This window comes from Mesoplodon mirus (assembly GCF_964341445.2).
Source record: "Mesoplodon mirus genome assembly, chromosome: 19".
Lineage (NCBI taxonomy): Eukaryota > Metazoa > Chordata > Mammalia > Artiodactyla > Ziphiidae > Mesoplodon > Mesoplodon mirus.
In genome coordinates this window covers 47,430,567-47,457,879 of record NC_138995.1, presented here as the reverse complement: position 1 = coordinate 47,457,879, position 27,313 = coordinate 47,430,567, and the positions used below count along the sequence as shown (strand labels likewise).

Here is a 27,313-nt window from a genome sequence, read left to right as displayed (position 1 = left end):
AATGCTAATTCTATCTGTGGCTCTCAAAATTTACATGTTGGAACCATTTACCAAAGACAATAGATTTTCCTCTAGATCAGAGTTCTCAAACTTGGCCAGATAATTCTTCACTGTGGGTGGCTGTCCTGTGCATTGCAGGATATTAAACTGTATCGCCACTAGATGGTAGAAGTATTGCACTGTCAGTTGTGACAACCCAAATTTATCCAGACACTGCCCAATGCCCCTGAAGGGCAAAAGTGCCCGGATTGAGAACCACTGATCTAGATGTATTCCTCTAAGTAGGACTAAATAATACACATAAACTTGAATTATCAATAGCTCTATTTTATAGGTAGGAAAACCAGAACATTTCATGAAAAATGAAATTCAATGTACAATGCATAATATAGTCAAAGATCTAAAATGAACTGGCGTCTAAACCATTTCCCATCTTTAATCAATAAACATTATTCCTCTTAAGAGGAGGTGAAAAAATTACCCATATTAAAAACACTGAAAACAAACACCATTAGTAAGTACCATTAAATGATGAATAGTTCTACAACCCTCTAACCTCTCTGTATTCTGTTAACTAGCCCTCCAAGGTAAAAATAATTATGGCTTTTGTTATGGCTTCATATTTCTTTACAACAGTCACTAAACGAATTTCCAATTTGGTAAACCTAATAACTCACGCCATTTGTTTTAAACATAATTATCTCTTAATCATCAAGCTAAAGTCATAAGAAAATAATGACACTGTCACTTGAAGGTCACCTCAGTCTACCGTTCACCATGTATCTAATCATACACCCTTAAATTAATTCCAGCAGAAAGTCTAAGGAATTCATGGATCAATCTCCCAGCACATCAGGCAGAGTGCTAATACAGTTAAAAGACAATACAGTAGAACATCTTATTTAAACTTCTGATAACAAAACAATACAGAAGTGGAAACCCTCGTGAAAATTTTTTTCTCGTTTTGGTAACAAGATCATTAATACTTTATACTTGTGTGATACTGTAAGGTTTAAAGAATAAAATAAGAGAGCTCCATAATACACTTGAAAGACCGTACTAGAACTTACAGGCACAAAGTTCCTTAAGTTCCAGGCATGTCTAGTCAACCCTCATTTTTCATCAGGACAACTTCAAGGCGGCCAGCTTACAAAGAAGCCGTTCTCTACAGACGGCTCTTACTCACTACATAGTTCTTAGGGTAAACATGTTTATACTTTGACTGAACTGTCACGTAGATGTTATAATCATGGCGATTGTACATCACTACTCGGTGAAATTTCTTGCCTTCTTTCATGATTTCTTCATTCTTTTTTTCAGTGGACATAAAATTTTCTAGAAAGTTTGAATCTTCTAAGTACATCTCATCTCCTGAAAAATAATATTTTAATTTTAGTGTTATTTTATAAAACATTCCAATATATTTGTGATATATAAATCAGTGTTTATTTTTATCTACTTCAGGTGTTTGGAACTGAGATAGTTGTTAAAAAATCCTAATTTTTTGTGCTTACCTCAATTTATTTCTTGTGTTTTTAATACCCCCCCTACCCTCCCCAGTTCTCCATTTTCCAGCCAAGAATTTTCTTTGGGTACATAAATATTTATGACTAGTATTTTTACATCCTGAACTATAATTTTTTACACTAATTCATGACTCTCTTTATCCCATTCAATGTTAATGTTGGCCTTGATATCCATATATTTTTGGTGTTTCAATGTGGGCTGCTTTAATCATTTTAAGGTTAAATTACAGAAATTATTATTTACACATCAAAACTGCTAAGCTGTCCCACTGTAGGATGAATAACAAATATTTTCACAATTCTGAGAAGTGAGATAAGCAGCCGTAAGTGAGAAAGGTCACAAAACTCCACTGTAAGCGGCTATAAAACCTCTATCCTGTATTCGCCCAACAACAATTGACTACCAACAAACTCTCTTTCAATCAAATAAGTACAATTTAAAGTTTGCATAATTTAACATTAAAATGTAAAAAAGTGAGCTAATGTACGACAAAGAACTTTGTCAGTGTCCAGGAAATATATTTACATAAGTGTATATAAAGTAATGTGTCCAGAATTTCTAGTTATAATAAATACTATGAATATCTTACAGACCTTGATCTTATTTAATTAGTACCTCTTGTAGTGTGTAAAACCGAGACTGTAATTCATGTCTCTGTGTGAGATAATACTGCCATACGGCCCAGAGCATTAAATGTGAATACTAACAAAAACACTGATAACTCACTGATTTACCTGGTAAAAGCTGGATTGTTCCATCAGCAGTTAATAATGTGATCGGCAGCCATCTTTCCACCCCTTCTAATTCACGATCCAAACAAAATTTGTGCAAGTCAGAGAGAGAGGCAAAGTGTTCTAGTCTTCTTATTTCATAGAACTGTGGAGGCGCAAGCCAAATTTCCTTTGATATGAAGCTTTCAGTTGCCTCTGACGGAGATGACCACTGCGGAAGACAAAGGTAAGACTTCCTGAAGTTTATCCTATAGACAACGCAAGACTCGAGATCCTTAGATCAGTACCTAAGAGCTAATTGAAAATGTAAAAGTAATTCATTAATGTGTCTTGCTAGATTCCTCTGAGACAACATGAAAAGATTTGAAGAAAGCTGGGTTGATCCCCTTCAGAGGTTGATTATTGGGACACTGATCCTGAGAACTAGTAAATAAACCAGGATAGATCACAAAGGGTTGACCTGGGAGCGTTGTTCAGCATAAAAGGCAGGGGATGCTAAGAACGCAAGGTGGTTCTGGTCACTCCTAAAGGAAGAAGTATAAACTCATGACAGCAGATTGAGAATTTAGTGCCCGTTCATTCCTCCCATAAATGGGCGCCTTGGCTAGGCACTGAGGATGTGGTGGTGGATGAGACAAAGATCTCTCAGGCCCTAATAGGGCCTTCAGCAAACAAAATGTAGCATGATATGTGCCATGTGTTACAAGGAAGGTAAAGAGGCCGGAGCAAGAGAAGCTTTCAGGAAGGTCAAGAGATGTGACTCAGTCTATTGGCCCAGGAGTGTAATAACTGCACGGTATCAACCAGATAGCACTTACCCATTTCACTTAAGTGGCCTCACTGCTGTGACCTGCCCACTTTCCCAAGCCTTCCTTCCATACACATTTAGATAAAAAGAGCTGATCCAATAATACAAAATAACCCCAAAAGGTCTTTCTTTAACTGGTTTACTAAATATCTCCTTACACTGGGGAAACTGATTCTCACACCCAAAACCAGGGAGTTGAGATTGACTGCCTTGAATAACTATAGGCCCAAAGTTTACAAGCTTGTATGAGAAACCTGAGAAACTTGTTAAATCTTCAATCTATGGGGCCCAGCAATCTATGTTTAATAAGCACCCTCGATTCTTCTGAAGTTGGCCAAGGCTACATTTCGAAAAACAAAGCTCTGGCCTCAAAGGACCACCCAATCTCTAAGGTATCATGTGAGTTCAGTGGTAACAATGAAGATAAACGGTTAAACAATAGGCATTAACTCACTTAATTCAACCTGTTCAGGTTGGTCTAGACCATAGGCTAAAATAACTTAAATAACTTATTGTTTATTGGTTACTTGTCACTAGTAAAACACTAGTTTTACTAGTTACTAGTAGAAGTATTTTGAGCAAAAATGCTTTACATAAAATATTTCCAATCCTTAGGATAACCCTGCATACTCTCATTTTACAGATGAGAAAACGTAGGAAGATCCTCTAACTAAAAAACCTGGGCTTCAAACTCACAGGGCGGTGGTGGGGTGGGGTGGCACTGGCTCTAAATTCCACTGTTGCCCCTCAGTTTCTGAACTTCGGCAGTTCTGACACTTTAAGCCAGATAATTCTTTGTGGAAGGATATTCAGCAGCATCCCTGGGCTGTACCCAGTAGAAGCCAGTAGAAGTCCCTGAGTTGTGACAACCAAGAATGTCTCCTGATATTGCTAAATGCACCTGAGGGTGGGATGGGTAAATCATCCCATGTTGAGAACCACTGCAATGAGAAGCCCGCGCACCGCATCAAAGAGTAGCCCCCGCTCGCCACAACTAGAGAAGCCTGCGCGCAGCAACAAAGACCCAACACAGCCAAAAATAAATAAATAAAATAAATAAATTTATTTTTTTAAAAAAGAAAGAAAAGGGAGAAAATTTGAAAACATAGCAGTAAATCTATTCAAAATAAAGCAGAGAGGAAAAAAGATTGAAAAAAAATGAACAAGGCATCAGGGACCTGTGGAACATTATCAAGTAGTCCAACACACACGGAGTCCCAGAAAACACAGGGAGGTGAAAAATGTTTGAAGAAACAAATAATTAAATAATAAAACAAAAAGAAAACCACGCACATCATAATCAAATTACTGAACACCAATAATTAAGAGGAAATATTTAAAGTAGCCACACACACCAAAAACACAAACACACATTACGTACAGAGGAACAGAGAGTTAAAAGCAAACTCTTCTATGAGATGATGGATGTTCACTAAACTTACTGTGGTAATTATGTCATGGGATATGTAAGTCAAATCATTATGCTGTCGCCTTAAACTTACACAGTGCTGTATGTCAATTATATCTCAATAAAACTGTTAGAAAAAAAAAGCAGACTTCTCAACAGAAGATTATGCAAACCAGAAAATAATGAAGCAACATTTTTAAGTACTGAGAGAGAGAAGAAAAAAACCCAAACTGTTAACCTACAAATAATTCTATACCCAGCCAAAATATCTTTCAAAAACCAAAAGCAAAATAATGTATTTTCAGACAAACAAAATTTAGAAGATTCATTGCTTAGAATGAATTTAGATTCATTCATTCTAAACAAATTTAGAAGATCTGAAATACATATTAGAGGAAGTTCTTTAGGCAGAAAGATACCAGATGTAGATTAAATCCACACAAAGTAATGCAGAGTGCTAAGAATGGTACATATGCAGGTAAACATAAAAGACATTTCCCCCTCATTTTCACAGTCTTTAACAGATTGACTATTTAAAGCAAAAATAATCAGAGTGTATTATAGAGTTTATAATAGAAATAAAAGTCAAATGTATGACAACAAAAGCATAAATGACAGGAGGGGAGAAATGGAAGTATATTATTTTAAGGTTCTAATACTACACATGAAATGAGAGATGTATATTGCAAACCCTAAAGCAATCACAAAAAAGTATAGTTAATAAGTCAATAATGGAGCTAAAACAGAGTCCTAAAAGTACTCAATTAATCAAAAGAAGTCAGGAAAAGAAGAAAAACAGTTTAAAGAATAGAGGGGACAGATTAAAAAACAGCAAGATGGTAGATTTGAAGTTAACCTTATTGAGAATAACACTGAATACAAATGATCGAAACACTCCAGTTGAAAGGCAGAAACTGTCATATTGGATAAAAAAGTAAGACTATATGCTGCCTACAGGAAACACACTTTAAATATAAAGACACAGATTAAAAGTAAAGAATGGAAAAAGATATATTATGCTATTGCTAATCAAATGAAAGTCTGAGCGGCTGTATTAGTATCAGATGGTAAACTTCAGATTTCAGAATAAGGAACATTGCCAGGGATAAAGAAGGATATTTCATCATAATCAAAGGCTCAATCCATCAAGCTTGAATAGTCCTATGCAGCACCTTACAAGGGAGCTTCAGAATACACGAAGCAAAACCTGATGGAACTGAAAAGAGAAAAAAACAAATCCGCAATTATTCTTTGAAGATTTCAGCATTCCTCTCTCAGTACTTGTTGCAACAGGTAAATGATATGGAAGACCTGAGGACATTATCAACGAACTTAACCTGACAGTTCTACAAACACTCCATCAAATACAGCAGAATACACATTCTTTTTAGGTGCAGAGGGATCATTCACCAAGGTAGACCATATTCGTGGCCATAAAACAAGTCTCAAATGAAACAGTCTCAAATAAATTTTAAAAGACTTAACTATGAGAAAGCAAACTGCTGGGGGTTGAAATGAGTTAATGCATGGCAAGTGCTTACTTAGGAAGGGGCCTGGCACCTGATCGACGCTAGCGGAGCTCCTAGCGTCTCCGCTGGCCTCCCGCTGGAGAAACCGCGTGGGGAGACATCGTCGAGGCCCTGGGGCTGTGAAGCCGGGGAAAGTAGAAAGCAGTTCACCAAGGTCATGACTTTGGCCTGCTGGCCGGGGGCCGGACCACCTGGGTCCCATGACCCCTCAGTCGCGTACTGGCTGTATGTCCCTGAGCAAGCGAATTAGCTTCTCTGGGCCCGGCCTATCTGGAGGTTCCGGGTGGGCCTGGGCCGCCGGCCGGGGATGGGGGTCCTCATTCCCAAGCTCCCATGGGTCTCCACTCCGCGCCGAGAGGACGCCTACCTGGCAGTCCACCACCTCCACCAAGTCGGGGAAGACCGGCGGCGGCTCGGACAGGCAGCACAGAAAGAAGGTGGTCTCGAAGCGGCGGCCACGGCGCTGCGTGAAAGGCGTGAGCCAGGCGCTCCAGTCGTGTAGCGCCCAGATGTCGGGAGTGCAGTCTAGGTGAGCGCACAGGCGCAGGAAGTGCTGCGGGTCTCGGCGGACGCGGGCGCGCCAGTCGGCCAGGGCCGGCGGCGGCGCGAGGGCGCGGCCCGGCTCGGGCGCGGCGGGCCCGGGGCCCCTGGGCCGCAGCAGAAGCACGCCAGCCTCCTCGAAGGCCTCGCGGATGGCGCAGATGCGGAAGGCAACGTCATCCGGCAGCGTCGCCTCGTCCCCGTCGGCGGCTCCGGGCCTGGCATCTGGCAGCACCGGGAAGGTGGCGCGTCTGGGCGGCACCGGGCCCAGACCGAAGCGGGGCGGCCGGTGGTGCGGCGCGAAGAGGCGCAGCCAGTCGGCCGAGCGGTCTGCCGCGTCCAGCACCCCACCCGGGAAGACGTGCGCCCCGGGCAAGAAGCCTTGGCGCGCGGAGCGTAGCAGCAGCAGCAGCCGGAAGCCCTCGGCGGGCGGCGGGGGCCGCGACGGGGCGGCGGTGACCGGGAGCGTCCAGCCCGCAGCCAGCACCACAGTGGCCGCCCGCCGCCAACTGCTTGGGCCCGGCCGCAGGGGGCCGCTCATGGCGTGTGGCGGCGCGCGGCTTCCGGGCTCAGCTTCTGGTGCGGCTGGAGTTTTCCCTGGGCTTGAGGACGGAGGCCGGCGTCTCGCTGGGTGAACTCCCGGCAAGGTGCGCGCTGGGCGGTCGGTGAACCCGGGCTGTTTGGCCTCACCCGCGCCTGCCTGTAAGGGGGAGAAGCAGGCGTGTGCCAGCGCGATGAAGCTCCGCCTCGAGTGCCCTTGTTCCCAGCCAGGTCACTCTCGCGGGGCAAGGGCTGTCACCCCCGCTTGCTAGGAGGGCCTCAACACCCTCACTCAGGACACTTGGACCAAGAGCAGGAATGCTTATGATCGCACAATGACCTGTCGAGGTAAAAGTGCGATGCAAACCTAGGCCTGGTGACACCTACCCGACCAAAACCTGAGAACTAGGACTTTCTCGATTAAACAAAGAGGGTTTGTTTCCTTTGGCGGGGGGTGGGGTGGGGGGTGCGTCCAAGGGCTAGGTGTCTGAGCTTTGCAGGCTCACATGAACCCCAGCAATGTGAAACTGATGCATGAACCAGATACCAAATTACAAATTTCACACAGCACAATCTGAGTGTGAAAGGTCCTCCTTGAATCCCCAGACAAGCTCCTATCTGGACACCTTTTATTGTCAGGGCACCTAGGACCACCTTAAGCATCTTAGGTCACTGGATAATTTCCACTTTCATGGGAGAATTTTAATCCAAGCCTAGAGAGGGAAATTTCGCTCTGCTCTGCCTTTAGAAAGAGCCTGTTAAAGCAGTCTTCTCTTTTATAGTTCCTTATTAGTTACCAACGGTTTCTCCACAATTGCTATTATATCTTGCTATTGTATCACGCATTTGTTATGTGTCCGGATGAGCATATAGACTATTGTTGAGCCTCATTTTCAAACTATCATTTTAATGTGGGATATTCCCTGGGGGAGAATCCAGAGAGGGCAACAGTATTTAGGTTGATTTTTGTTGGCATCGTTTTCTAAAGATGCAGATCCCTGTGTACTGACTGCATCCCAGAAACAGGAAACAAGACCACATGTTTAGAAAAACACAGAGGCCAAGGGAGCACCCATGTACTGGCAGGTTGGGGAGGGGGGTGGAGTCTGCCAAATTTCATCCATCTTGAGTCTCTGCATAATCCACAGTTAGGGACCCCTCCCTTACCTGCTTTCCCACTGCATGGCTCTCTGCTCTGAGACAGTCATTTCACAATCTATTGTGGAGTCTAGGATGGCACCCTGGAGCCTGTGTTTTTAACAATCCCCTACCTTCTCTAGGTGATTTCAGTGCTTTAAGCCATGGGAAGCCATAAAAGGTGGTGACATGATTAAGTTCATATCTTCAAAGGTCACCCTGACAACTGCATGATGACTCAATTAGATGGGGCTGTTCTGGAGGCCCGTGGAATGTGCTGGGGAAGAAATGGTGAGGGTCTAAACTAGGAGAGTGGCTGTGAAGAGGGGGTGAGGTGGGAAGAAGGGAATGATTCACTAGAGAGTATTTAGGAGGTAGACTTGAGGTAATGTGGTCATTGGTTGAATATGCAGAGCAAGGGAAAAGAAGGAATTAAAGTTTTAGCTTGGGAGGTTGAAAAATCGGTGGCTTCAAACAATGAACATTTATTATCTCACAGTTTCTGTGGATCAGGATTTCAAGAGCATCTTAGCTGGGTTCTATTTCCCGTGAGACTGGTGAGCATGTCAGCTGGGGCTTGATTAGGGGCTGAGGGATCCATTTCTACAATGGCTCACTCATATGGCTGTTGGCCAGAGGCCTCAGTTCCTCACCATATTGGCCTCTCCATAGTGCTGCTTGGATGTCTTTGAGACATGGTAGTTAACGATCCAAGAGAGGAAGGAAGAAGTCATGATGCATTTCCTGACTTAGCCTCAGGAGTCACATTCCATCACTTCCACAGTATCCTATTGTTACACTGGTCAGCTCTATTCCGTGTGAGAGGGGACTACATGAAAACACCAGGTGGTGGGGATCATTGGTGGTCATCTTGGAGGCTGGCTACCACAGTGGATAAAAAACCATTGAAGCATTAGGAGAAAACAGGTAAATTCCTCTATAGTCTTTGACTCAAAATCTAGAAGCATAAGGGAAAAGATTGATCAATTTGACACACCGTGCATATTTATAACTTTATTATGACAAAAGACACCATAAGAAAGTCCAAGATATAATAAACTGAGAAAATATCTCTAATGCCTATCACAAAGGACTGAGAAGAAAAAACCTCCAATTGTGTAGAAAATGGGCAAGAGATATGGAAAGACAGTTGATTGTGATTTATGTAAGGTGACACGTGCAGCAAGTGTTGTTTGGAATCTGTCTCCAGACCTATTGGCGTGTCCTCCGAGTGTCCTGCCCTGCCCTGTTCTGCCAGGGGCACAGTGCCAGCTACTCCAGGCCTGACAGTAAGTGCACACAACCATCCCCTACTAGGGCTAGCAGTTACCATGTGCCACTTGATCACAAGAGTTGAGTCACTTTGTTTATGACAACAGTTGCTTACTTCAGAGAAGGACACTTGGCTCTTGGTTCTTATGTTCCACTGGTCTGGTCTTCCCCAGCTATCTTTACAATAACAAATGTTCTTATTTGATTAGAACATGCATGATCCTGAAAGAAAAAAAAACAACTTTCCAAACATGTCATATTGTTTCTTAAGCATAGCTCCAAGTGGACTTTTATTTCAATCTCTACTTCATTGAGCCCAAATTCATTTCTGTTATCCATTATTTATCATGTTTTTCAGTGGAAAAAGAAAGGAAGAGAATGCAGGGGCTAGCCATGGAGAGATGACTTCAGTTTGGAAAATCCACAGTAGCAGGAGAGTTTGTTCAACCTGCCTAGAAATGAAGGCATGTCACTGCAGTTAAATGGAATTCACCTATGAATGACCAGCAACATTCAGGGCACCAAGAATCATTACATAAAAATGATTTCTCAAAATGTTTTTTGAAAAGGGTTTAAAAAAGGTTCACAATATGTTTTCTCAAAAATGCATAGATTCCACTTAGGTGACATTCTGGAAGAGGCAACACTGTAGGGACAGAAATCAGATCAGTGGTTGCCAGATCCTGGGATGAGAGGAAAGGATTGCCTACAAAGGACATGGGGGAACTTTTGGGTGGTGATGAAAACATTCTATATCTTGACTGCAGCGGTGGATACATGGTTGTACATATTTGTCAAAACTCAAAACCGCATAACTAAGAAGGGTGAATGTTACTGTATTTAAATTATACCTCAATAAGTTTGACTTTAAAAATGTACAGATTCCAACTTCTAGATCAACCTGAATTTCCCTCTGTAACCTTGACCTTTTTATTACATATCTTCTTTCATTGACAAGTTTATCTAGTTTTAATCTTCAAAATGATTTCCAGCAGATTTTACCTAAGTTATAGAAAGTTAATGTTTTCATATATATTGCTTCTTTTGCCCAACCGTCCCATTTTAGGCAGCCAACATTTATTGAGCCCTGTGCCTGAAAAAAGTCTTATCTCAATATCCCTATGAAGTATATCCTATTATTATTCCCATTGTAAGGATAAGGAAATTGAGGTCAGGGAGATTAATGAAAATCTTCAATAAGAATGGATCTGAACTCAGGGGTACCCTATTCCATAGTCAGTGCTCCTAACCTCGATGCTATTCTGTCTTGATGCTGCATTTCAAAACTGCTTCTGATTCTCTGCAGGTAAGATTCCAAAAGTTTTGCTTTGCCTGTTTGTGGCGCCTGGTGGGGTTGGGGAGGGGATGGGTGTTCTGAAATTGTTTCTCATTATAAATGAGACCCTAACTGTTAAAATTTATATTTTAATAACTAATATTTTCTAGATGATAAGAGCATTCAAACTTTTATTGTAAAAACAATATTAAATAAAAATATATTGAAAAAATACCATTCGTAATTCCACCACCTTAACATACATTTTCATTTCTGTATATTTCCTCTTAGATCTTCTCTATGTGCCTAACACAAACCTACAGACAAAGGACATTCAAATTTGCTTTCTGACAACAGCATGTTAGAAGGACTCTTGAAAATCATTTTGCCAACAGGAGTTCTCATTTGGCTTGTTTACGTTTGTCATATAAGCCTTAAGGTTATAACATTCTAAACTGAAACACCAAAGAAGCAGGATGCCCAGATCTCACAGTACTGCAATGAAAACACCCACAATCCTCTGTGTAATGAGATGAAAATAAGTAAATGAAAGAGAGGAATGCTTTTCCAGAAATCCATCTTGTGCTCATGGACAGAGGGCTGCAGCATGTGGTCAGTTCCTGCACCTTCGGTCAGTTCCTAAGAGCCAAATAAACAGTATTTGAACATGACTTTGATCTACATTGACCACAGCCAAAGATCATTTATGTGGAGACCCACTATTCTTCCTGGATTCCATCCTGCATTAAAAGATGAGCATAGGGCTTCCCTGGTGGCGCAGTGGTTGAGAGTCTGCCTGACGATGCAGGGGACGCGGGTTCATGCCCCGGTCCGGGAGGATCCCACGTGCTGCGGAGCAGCTGGGCCCGTGAGCCTGCTCGTCCGGAGCCCGTGCTCCGCGGCGGGAGAGGCCACAACAGTGAGAGGCCCGTGTACCGCAAAAAAAAAAAAAAAAAGATTAGTATAATTGTATTGTAGAAAAGCACCTGGAGATTTACAATCCTGGAGTCTTTCTGAACATCTCTTTATGTAATGAAATCTGTGAAGGGTAAATATGTTGATCAGGATATTCACTTCAATTTAAATGTGCATGAAGAAGATTAAGAATATCTTAAAAAATCATAAGAGTTGATAGCTGAATCATTTGAGGGTGCCTTTTTCAACTAAGTTATAAATGCTGCACATTATCTTTAATTTTTAATTATTAATAGCCATTTAGTTAGACGTGTTATTCAAACAGTACACACGGAGCATTTAATTCCAACTAGGATCTGTTGCCATATACAAAACAGCCCATGCTGTGCTAGTTTCCCAACATCAGGCAGCCAATGCAATTATACTTCTGAGGGCACCAGGTCAGTTACAGAGTAGGATTCTCTTAGACTCCATGACAAATGATGGGATTTCACATCTGTAATTTACCAGAATCAGTTTAGATTGCTGGGTAAAACAAACTGTCTAATAAACACTAGGCTTTCTTGGACTCAGACGTAGAGTCTGAATTTAAATTCCTAATCTAATTTAAACACTATAAATAAGTAGCATTTATACAAATTTGCTTTTAAGTCCAGACACTAATTCTGATGTGGACTAAAATCGCAGTAAGCTTAGTTCATTCTGATTTTTAAAATTCATATGGAATTCTACCAACAGACTAATTTTAGACAAACTAAGATTCCGTTTCCATATGCACCAAAACCAACAATGACAACCCCCTCCCCACCAAAACCCCAAACAAACAAAACAACCCTTTTTTGTTTAACTGCATTCTGTTAAATGTTTTAAGCCCTGGAAGGGAACTTTGAGTTAATCAGTTGGGCCCCCCCCATTTCACAGATGAGAGAAGTGAGGCACAGGGAGGTCAGTGACTTGTCTGAGGTACTCAGAGAGAAAGGCAGAGCCCTGCCCATCACAGTTGGTCCCACATTGCAGAAGGAGGCATTCCCCAAAGAAAGGCAGAGGCCAGTCCTACAGCACTTTTCTTTCTTAGCCTGCCTTACAGGATCACACTTTGGGGCTTGTACCCTTCACAAACATTCATTACAGAACAGAGAACTGCATTCTGAGAAGTAACTGTGTAGCTAAAAATATATCAATGTGCACATTGAAAAGGAAAATGCAGCATGATCAGGGTCCTCATGCAAACTAGAACTCTCTTCAACCCAAACTGCTTTTTAGTCATTGGACAGCACACATCTCTTATGTAGCTTACTGTAAACCTTAGGTAAATCGTGAAGTATGTGGTCTAATTTGACTTACCAAAAATATTTTCCCTTGTGGCATTTAAAAGCATACATTCTTAGAGAACAGAAAAAAGAATTTGCCAGGCATATTTTTCTTCTACAAACATTATCGTGTTTTCTGTTTTTTTTCTAATAGGAATAGTTGAAAGTTCCTGTGATAAGTGCCTTGGCATTCCAAGTTCTTGTCTTCTCAGTGTCAGATAAAGCTGTGCTATTTTCCTAAAAGAGAAGCCAGGCATGTTTTCTCTTACAGGTATTAACTTTACAAGAGATTTATAATAGCACTTAACTTTTGAGGTAAAGATCTATCCTTTAACTTGTACCTTTAATTTAGGAAAGTAGACTCTAACACTGACCATTATCATATATACCCTATATTAAATATGTGTAATTTTTAAATCACTTGTATCATGGTATAAGATCATAACAAATATTTTTAGAAAATTAATGACTTTGATATCCAACATCTAAATTGAATCAGGCTTCTACCAGAAAGCAACCTCTTGAATTATACATAGAAATGAGAGCAGGGAGATATTGCTGCTATTGCTCAAGCAGAAAGTGATTTTGCTTACATCATATAGCAAAAGTCCTGTTAGGCAATGTTATAACTCCAAATAATGCCAAGTATTACAAATGCTTAACATTTTCAAAGAGTTGTATAGGTTAACATGTCCACAGGATAAATATGTTTATTGTAATTGAGCTTTTTTGGTGTGTGTGCAATACTTTATCACTAATTTCAGTGAGCAGAGGATTCTCAGAATCAGGTACACATCTGATTGCACATATAAGTAAACACTCAAGGATCTGCCAAATGGGTGGAAGGAGTGAAAACAAAAAAAATTTGCTTGTCCCAATTGATCTCTATGGATTACACAACTTCCACACTTGATCTTAGCCAAAAGGCAGAGAAGCAATGGATTACACAACTTCTGATGGGTTGTTTTTTTAATAGATTCTGATGAATCATGACCCGAAACTCGTTGATAAGGACAAAGAATCACAGTTTTAGAGACAGTAGAATATATTTAGGGATATTTTCCAACACTGGGTCACAATATGCCCCAGCGTCTTTTTTTTTTTTTAAAGATTTAATTTTATTTATTTTTGGCTGCATTGGGTCTTCGTCGTGGTGCACGGGCTTCTCACTGTGGTGGCTATTTTTGTTGCAGAGCACGGGCTCTAGGCGTGAGGGCTTCAGTAGTTGCAGCACTCGGGCTCAGTAGTTGTGGTCCGCGGGCTGTAGAGCGCAGGCTCACTAGTTGTGGCGCACGGGCTTAGTTGCTCCACAGCACATGGGATCGTCCTGCACCAGGGATCGAACCCGTGTCCCCTGCAATGGCAGGTGGATTCTTATCCACTGAGCCACCAGGGAAGTCCCCCCAGCCTCCCCTTGCCTGAAAGAAATGAGACTTTGGGGAAGGTGACAGAGATTCTGTGTTGTGTTGCATGTGGGATGAGGAAGAGGGGAATTAGAAAACTTTCTATGTCATTTCTGAAGGTACCCTGGGAAGGCAGGTGTAAAAAGAATTTGACATGGCCCAATTCAGTCACCCAGACCGGATGAAGCAGAAGGAGTTCCTTTTATTAGTTATTGTCATAGAACTCTTAATCGGCTTAAGACTTCGTGGGTCTTTTAAAACCATTATCACAGGGCTTCCCTGGTGGCGCAGTGGTTGAGAGTCCGCCTGCCGATGCAGGGAACACGGGTTCGTGCCCGGTCCGGGAAGATCCCACATACCGCGGAGCGGCTGGGCCCGTGAGCCATGGCCGCTGAGCCTGCGCGTCCGGAGCCTGTGCTCCGCAACGGGAGAGGCCACAGCAGTGAGAGGCCCGCGTACCGCAAAATAAAAACAAAAACAAAAACCAAAAACATTATCACACACAAACAGATCCTCTGCTTTCACTGTCTACAGTACTGGAATCTGTGTGCTCAGGAGGAGTGGGAGTGGGTGATCAAGGCTGGGAGGGTGGCCCGTCGGACTGGGTGCCCAGACAGCACTACTGCTTCTATTTGCTTCTGACCCTTGACCCTCCGAACTGCCCTTGTGAAAAATTGCCAATTCCCTCCTCCTAGTCCCCTTTCTCACTTCTGGGGTGAAAAAGAGAGAAAAAAAAAAATCTGTGTCACTTTTCAGCCAAACCAATCTCTGGGTTTTATTCCAAACTACCTTCAGAGTTAAACACATCTGTTTTCTCAGCCTTACTTCCCCAACAAGGCTCTCTCTGATCCACAGGTGGGAGCTGGTGGCAGTGCTCAGGCAAATTCCAGCCTGGGACCTAAGGTGTTTTCCACATTTCCTTATTTACTGCCACAAAGAGGCTAGGGCCACCTAACTTCTGTCATCTACATCTGTGGTTCCAGTAGTTTATGCTATGATCTCCTGCCTTAAGAAGATAGATTTTAAAAATAGTTGGAGATGTATGTTTAGCAATCTAAGTATATAAGTAAAGACACTGTGTATGACTCATTGGCACCCATATGATTTTGTGGCCAAATGTCCTTTATAAAAAAAAAAACCGGCTTTGACAGTACACAATGTGGCTACAGGATTTTCCTAACAGATCATTTTTTTTTTAATCTCCTTAAATTTGAAGTTAAAGCTGTTACGTTCTAACCCAGTCTCAGGACTAATTGGCTCAAGACCTCTGTGCCCAGTGATGCCCCACTTGACCCTCTCAGGGGGCAGTGTCCAGGTCAGGGAGCTGTGCAGCTCCCTCCAAAGCCAGCTCTCCTACTGGCCAGCAAGCAAATTCCAAGGGATAGATAGGATTAAGGGCTCCAAAGAGGATTCCCCAGCCCACCCCCAAAGGAGGATAAAAAACTCTAGTCTAGTTCTGGAACAAAAATAAGCCCCAGCCAAGGAGAAAGTGCCTGTTTAGATAGCCGGTGGCCCTTCCCAAAGCTTGCACCCCTTCCAGACTGACTGGGCAGAGCCCTTTTCAATAGGAAAGGGTGTGCAGAAGTGTGTAATCGTGTGCTAAAAGAAAGCACGTTGCATGAACTTCTATTTGCACACTCTCCTAAGCTTAGGCCCCAAAGGATTAAGGTAATACAAACTGCTTACCTTATTGCAATTTGTTTTCTTGTCTAGGAAACAAAACCAACACACACACACAGGCCAAAAACACTTCATTTCACCTCACCCTCTTTCCAAACTGCCCCACTCAGAGAATGGGGATCACCGGCAGGGGTGGGGACACCAAGCTCAGTCTCAGTGTAAACACGCCCCGGCAGCACAGGCGGTAACCTATTAACTCGGAGGAATCTCCGCTCGCTACGAACGGTTTTCTATTAATAGGGGATAAAGCTCCTGCATACATTAGCGGTAATGACCCGGTGGCCCGCGCAAAATTAATTCCGCCCGGGCCATCAAGAGGAAGCCATGTTCTGCCCAGGCAGATGTGTGCTTGAAACGCGCGTATAAACATACACGTACACACGCAGGGTTTTAGAATCGCTCCCCTTAAACAGGCCAGATCCCACTCCCATCCCTAGTCCTGGCGGTTGCAGATGTTCTCCAAGGGCTGTCTCCGGATAGCGAGTAGTGGCGGCGGAGGTCGTTCGCGTATGGGTCAACTCAGCTTCGCCACACACACGGCCAAGGCCACAGCCGCCAGCAGCACGGCGCTGAAGATGGTGGCAGCCAGGGCCTTACTCAGGTCGCAGGGCCCCGTGCGCTGTTGTACGGACACACCGCGCCACGAGGAGACGCCGGCGCTGGGGCTCGCCAGGAGCTCGGCGCCTGCCGCCTGCCGGGCCTGCACCGTCCAGCGGGGCACGTTGACCTTCATCTCCATATCCTGGATCATCTCGCCCACCTGAAGGATCTCCCGCTCCAGCTGGTGAACGTCTTCCACGTCGAAGCCGCGCTCCGCCTCGTGCCGCAGGCTGCGGGCGCTCAGGGCGCGCGCCGCTACGCTCGCTGCGCCGCCTTCCACCCCGGTACGCACGAGCGGCCGCCGCGGCGCATGCAGCGGGAACTCGGTGCCCAAGGTCAGCGCACGCCGCATGTCCGCTTCCAGCAGGTCCAGGCAGCCAGAGAAGGCCACCCAGAGGCGCTCGAACTCGGCGCGTTCCTCAGCGCCCAGGCCCCGGTCGCGCAGCGGAGCTGTCAGTAGGGCGCGGATGGTCACCGCCAGCTCTTGCGCCTTCTGGCGCGTCTTCTGCAGCTCTTCTCGCAGGTTCTGCGAGTCCGCGGAGCCGCCGATGGTCAGCACCAGGTGGTGGTAGCATGCAGTCGCCTTATTGAGCGCGTCCAGTAGTGCCTTGCACTCCTCCTTCGCCATGGCGCTGCTCTCCGGCGCAGCCCGGCCGCCTGCGCCCCTCTCAGCCTCACGCCCTCAGCGCAGCAGGACACAGCCAGCCCCGACGGCGACCCCTGGCCGGGCGGCCCGAGCACTCCTCATGGCCTGAGAGGAGCTAGGCGCTGCCGCTGCTGTCTACAGAGCCGCTCAGGATCCACGACGTGCGCTTCCGCGGACTCGGCGCGGAGAGAGAGCCCCGTTAGCTGTTTCCCGTCCCCTCGTCCATCCTCCCCAGGTGCGCTCCTAGTCACACGCCGAATCTCTGCGCAGCCCTCGCCTCCACGGTAGCCACCTGCGAAGCCCGGGTTGCGGTCGCCATCCTCCTCCGGTGCAGTCGTCAGGGCTAGCCGGCCGCGGAGCCGCGCCCTCCGCCTAAGCTGCTGCCAAGGGCGGCCGGGTCGGGTTTCTTAGGATCCGCCCACCCCCTCCCGTCCTCGCTGGGCGCTTCCATCCCCTGGACCAGGGATAGGCGGGGCCCCACGCGGGAGGTCACGTGTAGGTCCCCCATCTCCCCCTCCGCACCCCATTACGGTCTGGAATATTAGCGCTCGTCAGATCCAATCCTCCTCTATTTTACGGAAGGGGAAACTGAGGCTCGATTAAAAAAAAGGGGGCTAAGATTACGCCACGTCCATGCAAGTGAAGGGGCTAGAACCCAGGTACCCCGACTCTTAGACCCTGCCAGCGACGGGAGTGGTATGCCTCGTAGGACTGGGCACCTCCGTCTCCCAAAACAAGCAGTAAAGGGCGATCTGCGGGACGGGACGGCTCACAAAACCTCCCCTTACTAGTCCAGCCCGCTTTCCAGCAACAGAGCTTGGACCCCACCCCTTGGATCAGATCTGCTCTCGGCCCCGCCCCCTCCCGTTCCGGGCACGCGCAGTCGGTGGCTCTGGGCTGGTCCAGCCTGAGTAGGAAGTGCTGTGTGCCGCCTGAGCCCCACCCCCGGCTGGGCGGGCTCAATGATTGCTCTGCGCACACGTCACTCTGAATAAAGGCGACCTCTTATTGGGCTGACAAGAGATCTTGAGGAGTGGCTCCGCCCAACGTGGGTGGGCGGTGGAGCAGATCTGCCGCGTTGGGGTGGTGGGCCTGAGGTCTGAACCGAGGGGCCGGCAGGGGTCGGCGCCGCTCTGGGAAGAGCGGGGAGTGAGACTATGTAGCCTTTTAAGTAAGTGTCCTCCCTCCTGTCGCCTCCCGCGCGCCCTCCTTCCCTCGGGACTGCTGCGCCTCGGGGGCCAGAGGCCGGGCGGGGCCCCGGAGCTGGAAGGGGGAGGGGCTCTTTCCTTTCCTCAGCCGGCGCCCCAAGCTGGGCTGGCGGTCTCCGGGCGGCCCCCAGGGCCCCGGCCCATCGCCAGGTGGACTGCCCCGCCCGCGCTCTCCGGCTCCCGTCCTCAGCCGGGCTCGCTCTGCCCCTCTGGTGTGTTTGCCGGGCTAGGGGTGGGGTTGACGAAGAATGTGCCCTCTGACTCCCGCGGCTCCCGGACAGGTCAGCAGGTCCAGGATCCCGGGAGCTCAGACTTGGGGCAGGGCTGTCTCTCACGGGCTGGGTGGCCTCCGCGGTTTAAGGGAGGCCTGGCGGGGCGGGTGGAGGGGGAGGGTGGGGGTGGGGGTCCGGAGCCTCGGGTCGAGCTGTCGTGGTCCCCGCGGTAATAAAAGCGCGGGGGAGAGAGGAGGGAATCCCTGCTAGCCTTCCTCTCATGGGGCGGGGTCTCGTCTTCCTGCTGGGTAAAGATTTCTCCAGGAAAACTATGAAGCACCAAGAGGTGTTCCGGACTCTGGGTCTGTTCAGTTCTTTTCGTTGAAAATGGACTGCCCATAGGCTCGAGAGCAAGGCCGTGCCGCTCTGGCCGCCCCTGGAGGTGCTGGGGACGTGGGCACTCGCGGCCCGTGCAGGGCCACGGGAGCAAGTGGCGCGTCTTCATTGAGGATTTAGGACATTCAGGGAATGAGGGGCAGGGGAGGCTGTAGGGACTACTAGTTTGCCATGCGAGCTGGAATTTTCCAAGTTTGTGGGTTTTAGGGAGAGAGGCCCCTATTTTGATTAAGTAGTGTTCCCTCCCACCAGCCCTAGAGAAGAGTGGCAGATATTAGCAGGATATTTACATTTCCAGGCCGCCTTGCCAGGCCTGGTGTTGAGGCAGCCCCCCGGGGTCCAGAGCGGGTCCAGAGCGGGTCCAGAGCGCTGGGTTCAGGGCTCGTTCTCACTCAGCAGTCTGTCCTTTAATTGGTTGTTTCACTGGTGGTTTGTGGCCAGGGTTGGGTGGTACTCTGGCCCTTGGCCATTCTCTGAGGTGGAGGGTCTCAGCCACCTATGGGCCAAATGGGGCCTTGACAGAGGAAGAGTAGTTTTTAGGACAAAATGGGTAAAAGTAGGGAGAGCGCATCTCTTTGGGGAGCTCTGGGGACAGCAGAGGGAGATGAAGCTGCAGAGGTGGGCAGGAGGCCAGGAGTGAGAGGCCCTCCATGCCATGCAGAGAAGTTGAGAGTTCATCTGGTAGGGAGTAGGAGGGGAAGTCATTGAAGAACCCTGCACAGACTTCAGTGTTGGAAAGATCACTTTGTGTCTTTCAGGTGGACAGGTCTGTGGTGAATCAAGAGGCAGGGCCTGTTGGCCTCGGAGGGAGAAGTGCAGGATGGGAGGACACACAGGTACTTCTCAGGAGCCCTAGTGGCAGGAAGGCAGTTGGGCCGCTGAAGCTGGGTGGACACCTTGGGTGAGTTCTCTTCACCTTGGCTTGTCACCCGAAAGAATCCCAGCTGGCAGCACTGCCGGGAGAGCAGCAGTAAGTGTCTGCATAGGGCCTTGGGTCAAGGTCTTGATTGTGCCTCCTTGTGGCTCTTGGACTGTGTTGACCTCATGAGGGTGGCTGCTGGGGCTTTGCTCTTCACATGTCTGCCTCTGTTAGTGTTTCTGTCAGGGCTGTCCCTCTGTTTATGAAGTGCCAGGATTAGGTGGGTGTCCAGTAACTTCCTCCTTTCCTAGGGGAGCAGGGGAATGTGACTGCGATGATAGATACCAGATCTAGAAAGGATTCAGACCTGAACAGTTGGACGTGATTTGTCCTGAGGTTGCTTCCACATCCAAGAGACACTGAGCAGTGGTCCTTGGCGTTCCTGCCCTCCTGCCCAAAATACTGGCAGGGATGTGGGTGCTTGCGGCTCCCCTGCAATTCTAGGAGCAGGGTGATGGAGTGGCATTCCGAGGGGCAGTTATGCTCCTCCAAACTTCCCCGCTCTGTGAGTGGTCACACCCCTTTTCCAGCCCTGAGGCCTTCTCTCCTACCGTGATCCTCCACATTCCAGCAGTCATTGTGTTTAGCCAGCTCTGAGCATGTTCGTTTTTTCTGGCTTTTGGCCAGTGCCTGCAGGACCGCCTGGGGCCAGCCCCTCACCCTCCCCTGCATCTGGGCGGTGGATTTCCAGCTTCTGTGAGAGATGATCCCTTCCTGGGAGCTTGATCTTTTTCTAACACGTCACTATCATTTTGTTCAAGTGGGCCAGCAGTTACTGCATGCCTGCAGTGAGCCAGGCAGCGAGGCTTCATAATGCTTTGAAGAAGAGCTTTGAGAGACATATGGCCAGGAGCCATAGACATTACAGGCCAGTAGGACACAAGTGACTGTAATACCATACGTTACATCATAAAATTGCTTCCATTTGGTGTTAAACATAGATGTATAAAAAGTTTTCCCTTTTGGCCTTTTCCTTCTGAGTCACAAATTAAGCCAGTTGGAGAATATGCCTGGTTGGGGTCTTTGGTCAGGGCCCTGGCAGGGCAGGAGAAACCACAGCAGTGAGATTTCAGCAGGGAGTGCATCTCTGGGAGGTGCAGACTTTCCTGGGCTGGATTCTGCTGAGCCAGGCTGCACGCTGTCACCAGATGGTCCCTGACAACCCAGACTCATCCGGGCTGGCAGGACGGTTGAAGACCACAAAACCACGAGTGCATACCGCCTCCTAAAATGCCCAGAACCGGTCTGAGGCCTCACTTGGCTGTCTTGTTCAGAGTAACCTCAGATAACTCACACGCAGGGTTATTTGGTATCTCTGACTAACTTCACTGGATTTTCTATAAATCATCCCATCATTTGCACTTAGGAAGGGGTGGAATTTTTTTTTTAAGGAGTTTTATATATGAGGATTCACATGTCTTTCCAGTTTTACAAGGAAAAGTCAGTTTACTTTACATGTTATTCAATATTTTAAAATATAAAACCAATTCTTGCAAGTAAACTTGTCCGATTATTTTAAAGCATGTACCCCTATGTAAGAATTCAACTCTGGCATTAAGCATTATTACATATTTTTAACACTGGGACAGAAAGGTCGAGAACAGTGCTGGACAGAGGTCTCTGAATCCCTACTCCTGGACAGAGGATCCAGTCATTGGCATCCAGGAGACTGAATGTCCAAGAGAAAGCAGATGACTTGGATTGAAAACCAGCCAGCTCCATCTCATTCACCAGCAATGCTTGCTGAGAGTCTTGTGTGTTTACACCATTCATGCATTTGAACGGAATGTTTTAATGTGGCATTCAGGGCCCTTCCCTTCCCATGCTGCCCCTCTCTGACCTGCTCTGTTTTTATTCTTATTATTTCTCAGAGCTCATTTTCACGCCTAGTCAAAAAAGGTTTATTCTTGAGTTTTCTATGCTCACCAGGAACCTGTTCCCACCTCCTGACCCTTTGGCCCTGCTCTGGTCCCCTGCCAAGGATGCCTCCCACACTCCCCACCCCAACCCCTTCCCTGTTGCTCCCTTCTCTATCTCATCCTTACCTCTCCTGGCACCGTTCTGTTTTTGTTCTGTTTTATTATTATTATTTTTTAACTCTTCTTGCTTCCCAGTTAGGTGGTTAGTTCCTCCATCGAAGCCCGTCTTGGGGGCAGGGGTGTTGGGGCTCTGCCAGCATCTTGTCTGAGGAGCAAGGAGGAGTGTCCCTTCCCAGCTTTGGTCTGACCTTGTCGCATCCTGTTTCTCATGTGATTTTTATGTAAGGCATCTTTACTTTTGTGCTCCGCCATGTAGAACCAGCTGTGTCGGGAACCAGGAAGCGTTTTGTTTTCTTGTGACTCTGTCCTAGCAAAATTATATTATCCAGTTGTTCTGGTAGAGACTCATAAAAGGATTATCTGGGTTCCAGTAATAATTGAATTCAACAATTCAAATACCTGAATGGTTGCAGAGCTGGGGCCTGTGAAGGGATTATACGTAGCCATTTTCATGCTAGGCTCTTCTCCCTAAGAGGATCTGCAGGGAGCTCAGGGGTCTTCTTTAGGCAGTCCCCAGGATGGCCTGCAGCTAAGACAGCTCAGGCTGGACCAGACTGAGGGAATTTGATGCTGAGCCTGTGTGGCTGTCATGGGGACTTTTCCTTTAGGAGAAATGAAGTGTGGAGTCTGTGCATCTGTGGCTCATGAAATAACCCCTAATCCAGGCATAATTATTTTACATGATGAATGTAGTGGTTAAAGGGATGGGTGTTAGAATAAATTCTGACATCTGTCTAACCTGGAGTTGGCCAGCTGACTCTCAGTTTCTTCATCTGTGACATGGGGCTAATGATACCTATGGTTATTGTGAGCATTAGTTATAGTTAATTATCTATAGTTATTGTGAACATTAAAATGGGATGAGGATGTATAGACGTCATCACAGTGCCTGACCAAGGATGCTCTCAAATGGTGGCTGTTTTTAACGTTAGCTATAAGGAATAGAATTCATAATGCACGTATGCATACTCTTCTGGTGTTTTCCCAAAATGGTGTTTGGGAATACTGTTACATAATGAGAAAGTAATTCAGTTTTTCACTCATATTTCATTCATCTGATTGTATCAAGGGTAAGTTTACTTGATGCTCTTTAATAGTTGCTAATTTTCTTCTTTTAATGAAGAGAAGAGGCCTCAGGCTCAAGTTCAGAACCTTTGGCAGGCAGTGGTATGTAGCCAGATTTTAAATAATGTCAATTGGATTTATAATTTTTAATTTTAAGATGATCTTATTGGGAAGTGATACTATTTTTCCATTTAAAGTAGTAATAAGGGTTCTTTTACAAATAAATTTTAAATGGGAGTAGGTGTTTAAAGGAAAATGTCAAACTTTAACAATAGGGCCATTGTGTACAACTGTACAGGTTATTTATTGCACAGGTGTCCTGCCCGGGGGAGGAGAGGTGTTGGCAAACTAGGCTGATATATGTAGCCTATGAGTTGCTTACTAAGCCATGCGCCCTGGCACAGGACTGTACCTACTGGGAAGATGGGGTGCCTTTTTGTAATTCTCACAAAGGCACCATGTGGGCCAGCAGAAAGTGGCGGTACATTGGTGTGCAGTGTGGCAAAAATAGTGAAGGTAGCATGTAAATGGGAATCCTGCAAGACAGGTATTCATATTCTCCATTGTACAGACTGAGATGGAGGCTCAGAGACGTGAAATGACATGGCTAAAACTCTGACTTCTTTTCTGTGCCCATTTTTCATATTCCTCTCTCACAGTTCAGTAAAACCACGCTGATGTATGGTAAGGGGAGCAGACCAGGGGCATTGGAGGCCCCATTCACAACAGGAGCAAATCTATACAGAATATATAAATAATGTCTAATAAAAGTTTTATATGATCTATGATCTTTAATGAAGAAAATTTAATTGGAGGACGTAAAAGAGGTTGAAGGTGGAAAGACATACCATGTTCATGGTTCATAAGATTCGTTATTATAAAGATGTTGGCTCTCCAGCCCATAAATTTAGTACAGTTCCAATAAAAATCCCAATAGGAATTTTCATGGAATTGATAAGCTGACTCTAGTTCATGTGATATCATAAAGAATTAGGAATAACCAAGTAATTTTGGAGAACAAGGGGAGAGGCCTTCCTCTATGAGATGTCAAGGCTTATTATGAAGCTGTAGTCATGTAAATGAATGTGGTCTAGCCCTTCCCCATCCAATGTAATAGCTACTAGCCACATGAGGCTATTAAGCACTTGAAATGAGGCTAGTATGAATTGAGGAGTAAAATACACATCAAATTTTGAAGAGTTAGTAGAAGTAAAAAGAATGTAAAATATGTCAATAATTTTAAAGTATTGATCACATGTTGGAAGTGTATTTTGGCTGTATTAGGGTAAATAAAATATATAATTTAATTTCACCTTTTAAAAATATGGCTATTAGAAAATTTTAAATAACATGTAATTATGCATAATGTATATGTAATTACCTTTCTCACATAAATTTGTTGGATGGCGCTGGTCAAGACCATTGAAACAGAATAGAGCCCAGAAATAGGCCAAACATATATGGGAACTTGGAGTACGACAAAGGTAGCATTATCAGCTAGTGTGAAAGGGATAAAATATATAAAAGATGACAATGGGACAGTTGGCTTATGCTATGGACTGAATGTGTCCCCCCAGCCCCAACCCAAGTTCATATGTTGAAGCCCTAATCCTTAGTGTGATGGTATTTGGAGATGGGGCTTTGGGTTCTCACTGGGGTTAGATTAGGTCATGAAGATGGGGCCCTAATGATGGAATTAGTCGCCTTACAAAAAGAGGAAGAGACAGGAGAACTCTTTCTCTGCCATGTGAGGATACAGTGAGAAGGTGGCCATCTGCGGTACAGGAAGTGGGCCCTTACCAAGAACCAAATCTGCTAGCACCTTGATTTTGGACTTCCCAGTTTCCAGAACTTTGAGGAATAAATGTTTGTTGTTTGAACCCCCCAGTCTATTGTATTTAGTTACCAGCGCCTAAGCAGACTAAGATAGCTTACCTTCAGAAAAAAATTAAATTAGATGCCCAATTTATAGCATATGTAAAAATAAAGATGACTTGAAGACCTAAAAATGAAACCCTTTAAGATTCTTAGAAATTACAGGGACTATTTTTGTGGCCTTGGAGTTGGAAAGGATGTGGTTTCAGGTAGCCTTTGCTGTGTAACCAACCAGCCCCCAAATTAGTGACTTAAAACTGCTACAATTTATTATGTCCTATTAATCTGTGAGCTGGCAACGTGGTTCTTCTGCTAGTCTCACCTGGGCTCACTCATGTGTTTGCATTCAGCTGGTGGGTTGGCTGTCCTCACTGGACTACCTGGGCCTCTCTCTCCCCACATGGGTTTTCATCCCATAGGCTTCTGCATTGCATGGTGGTCTCAGGGTGCCGAACGAATGAGAGTGAAATCTGCAAGGCCTCTTGAGGTTGATACTCAGAAATCACAGAGCATCAATTCTGTCTGTTGGTTAGTTAAAGCAAATCACAGGGATGGCTTAAATTCAAGGGGTGGGGAAATAGATTCCACCTTCTCAGAGGGGGAATGGTGAAGTCAGTTTACAAAAGGGCATGCCAAGATGATAGGCTTTCCTTAGATCCCAAAAGCACTGGCCAGTAAAGGCAAAGACGCACAAGTTCAACCACATTAAAATCAAGCACTTTTTGAGAGAGTGGCATTGACATGTATACACTACCAGATGTAAAATAGATAGCTAGTGGGAAGCAGCCACATAGCACAGGGAGATCAGCTCGCTGCTTTGTGACCACCTAGAGGGCTTGGAGGGAGACGCAAGAGGAAGGGGATATGGGGATATATGTATATGTATAGCTGATTCACTTTGTTACACAGCAGAAACTAACACAACAATGTAGAGCAATTATACTCCAATAAAGATGTTAAAAAAAATCAAGCATTTTATTTCTGAAAACACCCAGTTGGAAAAATGAAGAAACAAGTCACAGATTGGGAGAAGATATTTGCAACATCTTTTGGTGTCCAGATATATAAAGAACTACCAATCATAAGAAAAAGGCTAAGAACCCATTAGAAGAGTGGTCAAAAGACATGATAAGGTAATTTATAGAATGTAAGGAAATGATGTTCCACTTCATTAGAGAAATGAAAATTAGAAACAGTGAAATACTACTGTATACTCAGACTGGCAGAAACGAGCTAGCCTGACGTTACTAAGAAGCGTTGGCTAGGATGTGACGTGAAGAAGGGAAATGCTCATGGACTTTGCATGGAGGTTGGAAGTGGTCCAGCGTTGGCAGCATGTGGGGAAGGTGCAGGTGGATGCATGCCACAGTGTCTCCTAGCAACATTCCTGGATATGTGCTTATGAACACATAAGGGTATAAGAGCATTCATTTTAGCATTGTTTTTAATTCTGAAAATGTAGAAGCAACTTAAGTATAGGATATTAGATAAATAAATTGTGTCATGTTCACTTAATGCTGTACAGCAGAAATTAGTGAATGAATGGGAGCTGTATGGATCAGCACGGCTAGAACTTGAAAACATAATGGTGATTGAAAAGCGTATGTTCCAAACTACTTATAGTGTGATAACATTTATGTAGATTTTGGAGCCCTTAAAACAAGACTTTAGGACTTCTCTGGTGGCGCAGTGGTTAAGAATCCGCCTGCCAATGCAGGGGACATGGGTTCGAGCCCTGGTCCGGGAAGATCCCACATGCCGTGGAGCAACTAAGCCCGTGCGCCACAGCTACTTAGCCTGCGCTCTAGAGCCCGCAAGCCACAACTACTGAGCCTGCGTGCCACAACTACTGAAGCCCGTACACTTAGAGCCCGTGCTCCACAACAAGAGAAGCCACCACAATGCGAAGCCCGTGCACCGCAACAAAGAGTAGGCCCCACTCGCCACAACTAGAGAAAGCCTGTGCACAGCAGCAAAGACCCAACACAGCCAAACAATAAATATTTTAAAAAACAAGATTTTATATTATTTATGAATACATGAGTTTAAAAAGGAGTACAAACATGAGCAAGAAGGATATAGAAACCACTTCAGATAGTGGTTGCCTCTGAAAGGGGAGGAGAGAATGGGATGGGGGGGCACATGGGCGATCCAGTCCACTCTGATATACTTTATTTCTAAAAAGAAAATCTGAGGCAAATATGGCCAAATGGTAAGATTCGGTAATTCTGGGTGGTAGGTTAGCATTATTACTCTACTTTTCTGTATGGTAAAAAT

General features: G+C 45.5%; 3 protein-coding genes across 14 annotated transcripts in view; 1 reads left to right on the top strand and 2 right to left on the bottom strand.

Moving 5' to 3' along the window:
• Window positions 1-416: 416 nt before the first annotated feature.
• On the bottom strand, window positions 417-7,238 carry NUDT19 (nudix hydrolase 19). Its single transcript, XM_082608122.1, has 3 exons — window positions 6,371-7,238; window positions 2,262-2,469; window positions 417-1,371 (listed from the first exon to the last, which is right to left on the bottom strand). The coding sequence occupies exons 1-3, from the start codon at window positions 7,082-7,084 to the stop codon at window positions 1,166-1,168; spliced, it is 1,128 nt and encodes a 375-aa protein (XP_082464248.1). The 5' UTR covers window positions 7,085-7,238; the 3' UTR covers window positions 417-1,165.
• An 8,996-nt stretch (window positions 7,239-16,234) lies between these two features.
• Window positions 16,235-17,831, bottom strand: RGS9BP (regulator of G protein signaling 9 binding protein). Its single transcript, XM_082605773.1, has one exon. The coding sequence runs from the start codon at window positions 17,302-17,304 to the stop codon at window positions 16,591-16,593; it is 714 nt and encodes a 237-aa protein (XP_082461899.1). The 5' UTR covers window positions 17,305-17,831; the 3' UTR covers window positions 16,235-16,590.
• A 543-nt stretch (window positions 17,832-18,374) lies between these two features.
• ANKRD27 (ankyrin repeat domain 27) overlaps window positions 18,375-27,313 on the top strand; it is a gene marked incomplete at its 3' end in the record, with an annotated part of 54,490 nt that continues 45,551 nt past the window's right edge. For 7 of the 12 annotated variants that reach the window (XM_082608116.1, XM_082608120.1, XM_082608118.1 and 4 more), the window contains exons 1-2: window positions 18,375-18,493; window positions 19,897-20,108. Of the gene's footprint in view, window positions 18,494-18,629; window positions 18,743-19,896; window positions 20,109-26,059; window positions 26,170-27,313 lie in introns of those variants that run through there. The other 5 variants (XM_082608113.1, XM_082608114.1, XM_082608110.1 and 2 more) reach the window with 5 other exon arrangements.